Genomic DNA, 12048 nt, shown 5'->3' with positions numbered 1-12048 from the left:
GACAGGCTTCTGTTTAGACATTGCAATTTTGTTCACGCTCACCTTCATTCCTGATTGCAACTCAATTGCATCTCTGGCCGCTGTTTCCATTAATACAGCAATTTGGACTTCTCTTTTAAATGTGAGTTGTACTTCATTTAGGAGTCATCTTTGAATGTTTTCTTGTAAGGTTCCACAAACTAAATGATTACAGTGCATCATTAAGCCTCCATCACTGAACGGGCAATTTCTTCAATTCAGCCACATAATCTAAAATGGACTTCCCTATCTTTTGATTATGCTTATGAAACCTAAAGTATTCTGCAATTAACAGTGGTTTTGGTTCTAAATGTACCTGCATTATGTTGACAATATCAGCAAAGCTAATTTTGGCTGAAAAACAGTCAAACTTCTAAGCAAACTGTATGGCCTTCCACCAATTGAAATCAGCAAATCTGACCCTCGTTTTGCATCAGTCATTCCATTTGCTTTAAAATACCGCTCAATTCATTCAGTATATATAATCAAGTTATCTGTTGTGCAATTGAACACATCTATCATTCTGATGTAGCCAGCTATTTCTGCACTTGTTCTTTATTTATAATTATCATCTGCTACTCTCTATTTATGAATCTGTGAATTTCATTCATTTTCTGCCACTTTTCTTAACTTAACCATCTCTCTCACCCATTTCCAAAGAGAAAAAAATGTGCTGTATTTTTTTTTAATTGGAACGTCTCTCTCCTCCCTTCCAACGTAAAAAGAAAAACCATGCTGCACTTCAGCAAGTAGATAGTCATCTTGGGAACACTTTCAAAACTTCCTCATTGCCACTGTTACGTTTTGTAACTCCAGAAATTAATCAAAAGAAAAACACAGAAACCTGAGATGCATGTCTACTTACATCTACTTTCATGATGTGTGTATTTAGGACATGGTGGCATTATGACGTATGCGATTGACGTACTTTTACATAAAGCCCATAATGAACTATGTGAACAACAAAGAATGCTTAATCAAACAAAATATTTACAATATTATTCAAATATTACTGAAATTTCAAATACACAACAATGTCCTGCCAAATGGACCTTATTGCCATTATCCTTGCTCTACCTCTCAGGTCTTAAATCAAATTTCCACCATGAAAAGCCATTCCCAAGCTCCTCTATTTTATATTTTTTAAAAATTTTGCAAATGAAACATTTAACTAAATAGCACACAAGTCAACTGTTACCTAACATTGAAATACCGCAACAAGGAACAATGACTGTCAAGCAGGGTGCCAGATTTTTGATAAGTCACATAAATAACATTTGGATGACCTCATTGTTTTAGATTTAGTGAAAATTAAATTTATAGCTTCATAGTTTATCATTCTTCAACATTTAGACAGTTCAGTCACTTAACACTGTAGTAGCAAAGCTCAAGAAGAAATAAAGGGCTCTCTGATATGTAATCAACAGAAGATTTATGTCTGACTGAGAAACTGCATGAAACAATTGTCCTTGTATTGCAAACTCAGAGTTATGTCTTCTAAACCAGAGCAAAGTATGTTTAAATGCAAGGCAATTTGTCTGATGTTATCTTTGTTTTATATGGCTCTGTATAGTTTCCAGTTTTTCATCTTAAGCACAGCAGTTTATCCAGCATTGGTCACATCAGTATTGAACATGTTTATTCTGCTCACACTGGTTTCTGAAAAAACTCATCCATACTTCAGCTCAGTTTAACCTGTTACTTACAACTCCTGAATGTTTCTTGCAGGTCTCCACATTCAGTGAAGTCTCGCCACCCCGAAATCCATCATTTGAAATCTCATCACTGGTCAGAAACTCGTTCAACTTCTGTTCACTGGTGGAAATGTGCCAGATGAAAATTAGTTTCAGCATTGTGTGAGCGAGACAAAGATTCATACGTAAAGAGTCAAGACTCAGGGTAAAAATAGTAAGTTAATTTGCCGATACCGTGTGCACTTTGCAATCAGCAAAAAGCTTTACAAAACATAGAACACAGAACATTACATCATCGTACAAGCCCTTCAGCCACAATGCTGTGCAGACCTTTTAACCCACTCTAAGATCAATCATACCCTTCCCTCCTACATAGCTCTCCATTGTTAATATCATCCATGCGCCTAGGAGTTTCTTAAATTCCCTTAATGTATCTGCCTCTACCACCACCCGTCAAGGTGTTCCATGCACCAACCACCCTGTGTAAAACAACCTACTTCTGATCAACCCCTACACTTTCATCCAATCATCTGAAAATTACGGACCCTGTATTAGATATTCCTCCCCTTGGAAAATGTCTCAGGCTATCCACTCTATCTATTCCTCTTACCAGCTGGTAGAGCTCTATCAAGTCACCCTTCATCCTCATTCACTCCAGAAAGAAAAGCACAAGCTCGCTCAGCCTATTGTCATAAAACATGCCCTCTAGTCCAGGCAGCATCCTGGTACATCTCCCCTGAACCTTCTCTAAAGCTTCCACATCCTTCCTATAATGAGGCAACCAGAAATGAACACAATATTCCAAGTGTGGTCTAATGCAGGCTTCATAAATTTGCAACATTACCCATTGGAGCTTGAACTCAATTCTCCGACTAATGAAGGCCAATACGCCAAACAGCTTCTTAACAAAGCATCAGGCAACATCTTACAGGCCAGCAATGATTCCCTTTGTGATCAGGATCACACAAATGTTCCTTAGTGTTGGCACATCATGATGCATTTATATTGATATCCCCAGTGATATTGATCAGTTTTAATGACCATAAAATTAATCAATTGATACCAAATTATTTTAGGAAACTTTTTAAAGCCAGCTCTGGTTAACATTAATTGATTAATTATATGGTCATTATTAACTATAGTCAAACAGCCCTCGAGTCCCTGCCAACCGTTAAGCATCCATTTAGATGAATCCTCCACTAATCCTATTATATTCAACCTCCAGGTTGAGTCGGTAGTGAAGCAGGCGAATGCAATGTTGGCATTCATTTCTAGAGGAATAGAGTATAGGAGCAGGGATGTGATGTTGAGGCTCTATAAGGCGCTGGTGAGACCTCACTTGGAGTACTGTGGGCAGATTTGGTCTCCTTATTTAAGAAAGGATGTGCTGACATTGGAAGGGCACAGAGAAGATTCACTAGAATGATTCCGGGAATGAGAGGGTTAACATATGAGGAACGCTTGTCCGCTCGTGGACTGTATTCCTTGGAGTTTAGAAGAATGAGGGGAGACCTCATAGAAACATTTCAAATGTTGAAAGGCATGGACAGAGTGGATGTGGCAAAGTTGTTTCCCATGATGGGGAGGTCTAGTACGAGAGGGCATGACTTAAGGATTGAAGGGCGCCCATTCAGAAGAGAAATGCAGAGAAATTTTTTTAGACAGAGAGTGGTGAATCTATGGAATTTGTTGCCACGGGCGGCAGTGGAGGCCAAGTCATTGGGTGTATTTAAGGCAGAGATTGATAGGTATCTGAGTAGCCAGGGCATCAAAGGTTATGGTGAGAAGGCAGGGGAATGGGACTAAATGGGAGAATGGATCAGCTCATGATAAAATGGCGGAGCAGACTCGATGGGCTGAATGGCCGACTTCTGCTCCTTTGTCTTATGGTCTTCCTGCATTCCTATCAGCTGCACCCCACCCCCAGCTCACTTGTACTCTCGAGCAATTGACAGTGGCCAATTAACCCCGTCACCTGCACTTCTTTGGGATGAGAGAGCAAACTGGAACACCCAGAGAAAACTCTCACAGTCACAGGGGAACATGCAAATTCCACACAGACTGCACTGGAGGTCAGGCTCAAACCCAGGTCATCGGAGGTCTGAAGCAGCACCCATGCCTCCTTGAGATGAGCATTTTACTGCTGGTTGTTTTCACCATCATAATTCATATTCTAGGATACTATGATGAGATTTGAACAAAGCCACTCAGATTACTAGTCCATTCTTGGTCTTGTAATCTGACCCCAATACTGATATTCATGCCTGTACAACTGGATAAGAACCTGTAAAGGTTCTTATTTCTTTGATGCTCATTGAGCTAAATGTGTGAAAGGGGCATGGATTCAAATTCTTTGACATTCATCCAATTGAAATTTCAAGGAAGATACAACAAGAATAGGGTGGTTAGTCCTGCCAAAGGGTTTCAGCCTGAAGCTTCGACTGTACTTTTTCCCATAGATACTGCCTGGCCTGCTGAGTTCCTCCAGCATTTTGTGTGTGTTGCTTGGATTTCCAGCATCTGCAGATTTTCTCTTGTCACAAGTACCTTTATGACGGTGCTTTTAGAAATCAGAGACCCAGATTCGATGGAGATAGATCAGCAGTCTATTAGAGCTGCTATTTCCTCATGTAACTGATGGGAACTTCACGACACACCAATACAAGCTTCAAAAGATTAAGATTAGCTTTATTTGTCGCATGTGTATTGAAACAGACAGCAAAATGCATCGTTCGCATCGAATCAAATCAGTAAGGATTGTGCTGGGCAGTCCACAACTGATGCCTTGCTTCCAGAGCCAACAAATCTTACCCACAGCTCACTAACCTAACTGTACATCTTTGGAATGTGGGAAGAAAGCACAGTATCCAGAGGAGACCCACATGGTCATGGGAAAACATACAAACTCTTCACAGGCAGCGAAAGGAACTAAAACCCAATTGGTGATTGCTGGTGCTGTAATAGCATTTACACCAATTGCCACGCCACTCTGCTGCCACTATTGCTGTCAGCTGTTTGCAGTATTTTTCATGAGCGCTCTGATGTTTTGAATACTCCACATCAGACAAGGTGGGAGAACTCTGTATAATTTCCATCAGGTTAGAGGTTAATATTTTTGAATGGTTTAGTTTTTCCTAATCATAATTGCTTTAAGATTTTAAGATGTGACTTAGTTTTGACAGTCAATAATTTGAGTGTTTTTAAATATCTAAACATTTTGACTTTGAAAGCTTTCAAAGTCACGGGTTGTCAAATAATAACAACAACAACAACTTATTTATGGAGTACTTTCCATAAAAATGAAGTAGTTCCATTCTAATTTTCAAAATAGTTAAGACAGCAGTGATCTGCTTCTTCATCCTGGTTTTAGTTAATAGTCTAGCAGTGGCATTCTGAATGAGAACGTTTGTCAGTAGATTACTTTCGAAGGCCAGTCAAAAGTGCATTTTAGTCATCTTGTCTACTCAATATAAAGGCATCAATGTCATGATGTGAGGTTTGGCCAAATGTTAAAATTAATCAGCATTTTGTATGATGGGCTTATTGCCTCATTGTCAGTGTTCATGGCAGCTTCTCTCTGCATCTTAACACTGAATGGAAATTCTGGGAGCAACGCCTGAGATTGTTGTGTGGATCCAGGATATCTGTGAAGAATTGAAGTGGGAAAAGCAGAAGGATTTAGTGGGACATACAGTAAATCCAAAAGATCCTGCACATCCTAGAAATCCAGTGCAACACACACAAAATGCTAAACGAACTCAGCAGATCAGGCAACATCTATGAAAAGGAATAAATAGTTGACGTTTTGGGCCGAGACCTTTCATCAGGATTTAGTAGGATCTCATAAGATATTTTCCACTCCTCTCTTCTTACACCTCATGAACCACTGGCCATGACTCACTGGCAGGTCCCGAGTAGACCATAAGTGCCATCTAGGATAGGTCTTCTCAAGATGAAGGCAAATAGTCGCTATAAAACTGTGAAGGGATATCAGAGGCTTGAGTTCTCTGTTTTCAATTGAAGCATCAGATTACAATAAGACATGCATTAAGGACAGCTATTTTACCTGCACTCTCAGAATTAGACATCAATTAACTCACCACAGATTGGGTATCAAAACTGAACATCTCCTTGTTTGTATGGCTTAATGTGATAGTTCATTAACCCAAGTAGCTGCATAAGAAGGGCAAAGAACAAATCTAACAACCCACGGATCTGTTTTACTGTTCATGACGATCATAGAAGCACTTTTACACTAACCTACTTTCCAACTCTGTCCTTATCTTTCATTGCTTCTCCTGGTGAATAAAATTCAAGAATTACCATGATTAATATGCCCAGTGGTTGAATATTTGTCAATGCTTGAGGTTGAGAATTCCAGCCATTTGCACTCCTTTTAAAGCCCCATATCTTAATTTAAATGTCAGCCCATAACCCTGGAATCTCTAGCTGAGGAGAACTTCCTTTCATCAACCCACTTATCAAGCATTATACATTTCAATGAGTGTTCTTTGAATTAGGAAATATGGGCTCACTCACTTAATTACTACATGAAGGGCTACTCCAAGGTTCTAAACTTCACAACACCAGTTCACTGGCTTCGTTGCTACTTGAAAGACAGATTAGCTTTATTTGTCACCTGCACATTGAATCATGGAAACATGCAGTGAAATGCACTGTTCTGTGTCAAATCAAATCAGTGAGGATTGTGTTGGGCAGCCCACAAGGGTCATCACACTTCCGACGCCAACATTGCATGCTCACAGCTCACTAACAGTAATTGCACATCTGTGGACCGTGGGAGGAAACTTGTGTGGTGATGGGGAGAACGTACAATCTTATCACAGACAATGACGGGAATTAAATCCCAATTGTTCACCGCTGGCACTGTAAAGTGACATGCTAACCACAATACTACCATGACGCCCAAACTTAAATGAGAACTAACCAAGCTGGTGTTGCAAGTCCACGTCAGTGAGGTCTACTGCAGGTACCCCTCAGACCAGTGTGCCTTTGCATCTCCCAGCACAACATTCCCCCACCCTTCCCAAATGCTGGCTGCAAAACCAGCATCCCTCAAACCCAATGACAAACCCAGCATCCAACTGTTCACCACTCAACACCACATACACATGTTCAGAGCTGGTCCGTGAGATCCCTTCTCAGAAGCATGAACCACCTTTTCGTTTGCATGTCCCTCATGTGCAACAGACATTCTGCAGCATAGAGCCCTCGACATAAAAATATTCACTGATCTGAGGGGATCAACCACACCTAATAGACCTTTCCAGGTACCAAAGAACTTCTACATCACTAAGCTTTTTTTTACTGAGTGTATCCAGTATTTTCTCATTGTTATTATATTGAGTAGGATTGTTTGCTGTTTAAAAATGAGGCTGCCTATTTAACAAACTTCGTGCTGTTCAAAAATTACTGAAATTAACGTTGAAATGTGGCCATTAACATCTGCATCTTCCATTACTTTATACAATTCAGTCATTCTGGAAATAGTAGTTAGCTTCCATTTAAGCTTCCACACTTTAGAGTCCAATCATTTGTTGGTGAAGTGTGTTTTCCAAGCTGGTGAAATAGGAATGGCAATTTTAAAAGTTATAAATGAGTACCGTACCTGACTAAAGCTTTAACTGTGAATCTGACCACAGTGGACAGCAGAAATAGGGGGGTCACCAAGATGTTGAACAGGGACAAAGAGGCAAAGGCTACAGCAGAGGACAGATTCGATGAGTCGAAGTGTGTGTACGCCACAAAGGTCTGGAAAATAGCAGAATAAAGTTCTAATTATTGATCACACTAAAAGTTACGATCTTCAACATTTCTCACCTGATCACTGCACCATTAACTCATTCCCCAATAGAGAAAGGAAGCACAATGGCTTTGCCGGGTGGTTATATTTGAATTGGGGTATATGGGGAGTCAGGGAGGGGTAGCACCTCTGGTGGGGGAGCATGTCGCGTCCTTTTCAAGGCGGTTAGTCCACCTTTGGTTCCCACCTGGCACTCAGCTCCCCGTAGCTGTTTGCATGCGACCGTGGCCACACCCCGGGCAATGGCTTCGACAAGCCGGCTAAACCAGGTGAGGGTAGCCAACGGGTCTCAAACCCTCAGTGAGATAGGGAGTTGTCTATCCCAGCATGTGAAGACAGACTCCGGCGGAATGAGCGGACGAGACCAATGGAAGTTCCAACGGTCAAGAAGGCAGTCTCTACAAGCGTCTTGTAACGTGTAGAGGAGGACAAGACGCAGAAGACGTCCTGGTCATCCACTGCGCCTAGTCCCATCTCCAACCGTCTCAACTCTGTCTTGCCACTGGATCCAGATGGGAATTGGGAAGAGAGAGTGAGGCTGACACTGCACAACTCTCCCTCACTTAAATCCAAATCGTGCGCTAGTCTCAACACCATCAAATGCTGTTGAGGTCCTCATCGACGTCGACGATGGACGAGCGAACGATATTTGAATTAAAGGACAGTGTCTGGACAGCCACTAATAGTCTGATGTTTTTGCTTTTGATTCAGTTTAGGTTTCAGTGAATAGTTTGTGCATTGACAACCAACTGAAAACTATTAAAATCATTACAATGATTTCAGAAAGACTTCTTCAAACCATGTTCCTACGCTATTAGTGATGTTACAGCAATGCCAACCTCTGATTAGCAAGGGGGTCATATCATTATTAATTTGTCTTAGTTTCTCTGCACTGGCAAAACTTCCAGTTCTGCTTAGAGCCATAGCCTGCTGTTTATGGTTCTCCTTTCAGATCATTGTCCAGCAGAGTGTAAATGAAATGAGTAGGTTTAATTAGATAATACCAACAAAATTTTTTAACTCTATGAAAGTCCAGGATGAGCAGCTGCTCTGTTATTGGATATTTGGTATATCACGTCAATACCATTGACCCAGATCAACTGTCCAGCTCTTGGCTCCAGCCCTCCCCCTCCTGTATTCTCCTATCATTTCGGATCTCCCCTTTCCCCTCCTACTTTCAAATCTCTTACTAGCTCTTCCTTCAGTTAGACCCGATGAAGGGTCTCGGCCCGAAACGTCGACTGTACCTCTTCCTAGAGATGCTGCCTGGCCTGCTGCGTTCCCCAGCAACTTTGATAATGTGTAACCTGACAATTCCTATTTTGCATTTTCTTATAGAATTTCAAGACTTAATTATCACATTATTTTAGCTACTTATAACAATAATGGTAGAATTGAAACCATCTGTTAACTTATGGTTGCAAACCCACAGAGCAAAACTGAAAATGACAAAACTTGTTCAAATATTCAGGAAGACAGAGGAAAATACCAAGTTTTGATTACATTTTCACTTACCACCAATACAGCCGCAATCGGTATTGCTGCATTCATAAACACTGGAGAGGGGAAAAAACATTGGGTTGAATGAGAGGAGACCAAAAAGCAACTGGATTAGTCACTTCAGCATAAATGTTATGGGAAAGAACAGTCTCCTGTCCCTTCAAGATTCTTCAGACAAATAACAGTGGGTCCAATTGTAGGTGTACAGAAATAAAAGTGCTTGAAAAAAAATTGAGGATTTACATAGTTCGGTCCCTGACTTCAGGACATCCAAAGGAGTTTTACAACAAATGAAGCTCTTCAAAAGTGCAGCTGCTATTATATTGTGGGAAACACACATAACAATCTCCCATAAACAGCATGACCATTGATCTCAGATATTGGCTAATAATGACCAGATTAATGGAACCTTTCTAGTGCAATAGGATCTTTCATATCTGCCTGAGGGCAGATGGGACCTCAACTTAGGTCCATATCCAACTGTCAGCAGTTCTAACAATATCATGCACCCTCAGTACCAAACTGCTGTATCAGCCTAGAATTCAATTCCATGAATTTGGAGTCTAGCTTGATCAGGTTCTTCTGATCTGGATGCAAAAGTGTTTACCCAATCCATAATTGAGACCATCTTAAAGTAAATACCAGCAATACATTGCACTTCTGATGCCAAGTAACTTTGGTCCAAGGAACATCGAAGTCTTCCTGTAGGTCTGTGTTGCAGGGTACTATGACTGCAAAATGTTTCTAATGGGTGTTGATCTGCTCAATGCATGTGATACTATCAGCTTTTCCTTCCTTTCTATCTATGGTAAACAACAGCAATGACCCATGTAGACATATAGCATTGTTGTAAGGCACACCAGCAGCTCTACTTCGGTAAGGCTTTGAGATTTGGTACGTCACAAGACTCTTGAAAATTTCTGAAGGTGCACCCTAGAGAGCATTTGGGCTGGTTGCAGTGCAGCCTGCTATCCAGTGCAAGGGATTACAAGAGACTGCTGAGAGTGAGAGACTCAGCCAGTTCTATAATGGGCACAAACCTCCCAACCAACAACACATCTTCAACAGGGAGTGCCTCAAGGCAGCATCCATCATTATCCTCACCATCCAAGACGTGTCCTACATAGAACATAGTACAGCACAGTACAGGCCTTTTGGCCCACAATGCCCTCAAACCCTGCCTCCCATATAACCCCCCACCTTAAATTCCTCCATATGCCTGTCTAGCAATCTCTTAAATTTCACTAGTGTATCTGCCTCCACCACTGACTCAGGCAGTGCATTCCACACACCAATCACTCTCTGAGTGAAAAACCTTCCTCTAATATCCCCCTTGAACTTCCCACCCCTTACCTTAAAGCCATGTCCTCTTCGCATTACCACCACCAGGGATGTGGTACAGGAACCTGAAGTCCCCCACTCTACATTATAGAAGCAGCTTCTTCCCTTCCACCACCAGTTTTCTGAATAGCCATGAACCCATGAACAGTACATTGTTATTTGACTTTACACTAGTTCTTTTTATATGTGTACTTATAGAACTTTTTTTAAAAAATCTTCCACTGTACTGCTGCAGCAAAGCAATCAATTTCACAACATGTAAGGAATAATAAACCTGATTCTGATTTGTTAACACACTAACATAGTAAAGTGGGATTGGTGAATTGGGGAGCTGCATCCCGACCTACTCAATGTCTGCCAGCCTGCCCACCAAACCTTTATCTTAAAATGTTAATGATATCTGCAGCGACAGGCAATTGTGGTCAATGCGTACTGGATAAGGATGTGTAGAGTGCAAAGCTCTTGAGACTGGTTAGTTCTTGCATTCGTGTTTTCTCCACATTGTTACAAAATATGTGCTCCCAGGCATAGAGCTTCAGAAGTTTGATGCCCTTCAAAATCTCATTGGTATTCTTCAGTCTTTCTGTGGAGTAGTCCTGTGGATGAATAGAAACCAAACACAAATATCAATAACTGTGATGTATGACTCCACTTCAACTCTAAATGTTAAGTATATAGTCTTTGCAATTGCACATCCTGTGCCATAATGCTCCACTGCTGCTGTTAAGTAGACACAAGAGATTGCAGACACTGGAATCTGGATCAACAAACAATCCACTGGAGGAACTTAGCAAGTTGAGTTGCATCCTTGGGGTTGGTGGGGGAGAGAGGAAAGGAACTATCGACATTTTGTGTTGAAATGCTGCAACAGGACTGGATCGGGCAGTTAACTGAAGATGCTCAGCAGAGTTGGTTTATCCAGATAAACAACAGAGATTTCTTTCAATGGAATGTCCTATTCTACGAGGCCTGCTTACGCAACGAGTTCGAGTTGGAGCGGTGGACACGGTGTGCACCCAGAAGCCAAGAGCTACATGGACAGCATGTTTCGTGAGGTGGTCACTCTGCAACTTGAGAACGTTCAGGCAGAGAGGGAATGGGTGATCGCCACACAGAAGAGGACGGCAGGGAGGTAGTATGGACCCTTGAACTCACCATACAATTTGCTCATTGACCAGTATCCTGTGCTGGGAGGTCAGGTGGGGCAGAAGGTCAGTTTGGAGATGCAGTGGAGAGGACGGATAGTCAGCTTGAAGGTGAGGGGGACGGTCAACCAGTAAAAGTCTGATTAATTTGAATTTGGTTAATAATTCAGAGTTTGGAGACTAGTAATTGTTGGTAATCCATGAAGCTAACCACCTGCCTTCCACCTGAGCAAATCCCCCACCCTGCTGATGAGACATTTACTGGAGCAAGATAGGACACCTGCCTGAGTGGTGCCACAGCAACAAAGTCTCTCTCGATGCCAGCAGAACTAAAAGAGACTGTTGATGACTTAGGAAAGAGGGGATTGACTCTACATTGGAGGATTGACTATGGAGAGAATCAGCAGATTTAAATTCCTGGAGATTAACATACTGTATTGGATAATTTGTGCTGGGCCCAGAATAGAGATGCAATCATAAGAAATGTGTGCTTGTGCCTTTTCCTTCTTAGGTGGTTGTGGAGGTT

The 12048-nt window shown here is 41.5% G+C and overlaps 1 protein-coding gene across 7 annotated transcripts in view; it reads right to left on the bottom strand.

Annotated features, from left to right (window-relative positions):
* Positions 1–12048, bottom strand: part of LOC134359321 (ATP-binding cassette sub-family C member 9-like) — a 199682-nt gene that overhangs the window by 100937 nt on the left and 86697 nt on the right. For all 7 annotated transcript variants that reach the window (XM_063072379.1, XM_063072377.1, XM_063072373.1 and 4 more), the window contains exons 11-14: positions 10811–10973; positions 9052–9092; positions 7342–7484; positions 1725–1833 (exon numbers count right to left, since the gene is read on the bottom strand). In XM_063072379.1, the coding sequence (XP_062928449.1) occupies positions 1725–1833; positions 7342–7484; positions 9052–9092; positions 10811–10973 (456 nt within the window). The remainder of the gene's footprint in view (positions 1–1724; positions 1834–7341; positions 7485–9051; positions 9093–10810; positions 10974–12048) is intronic.

This window comes from Mobula hypostoma, chromosome 20 (genome assembly GCF_963921235.1).
Source record: "Mobula hypostoma chromosome 20, sMobHyp1.1, whole genome shotgun sequence".
Classification (NCBI taxonomy): Eukaryota; Metazoa; Chordata; class Chondrichthyes; order Myliobatiformes; family Myliobatidae; genus Mobula; species Mobula hypostoma.
Note: the sequence above shows the minus strand (reverse complement) of the source record. Positions and strands in the feature narration are given on the sequence as shown.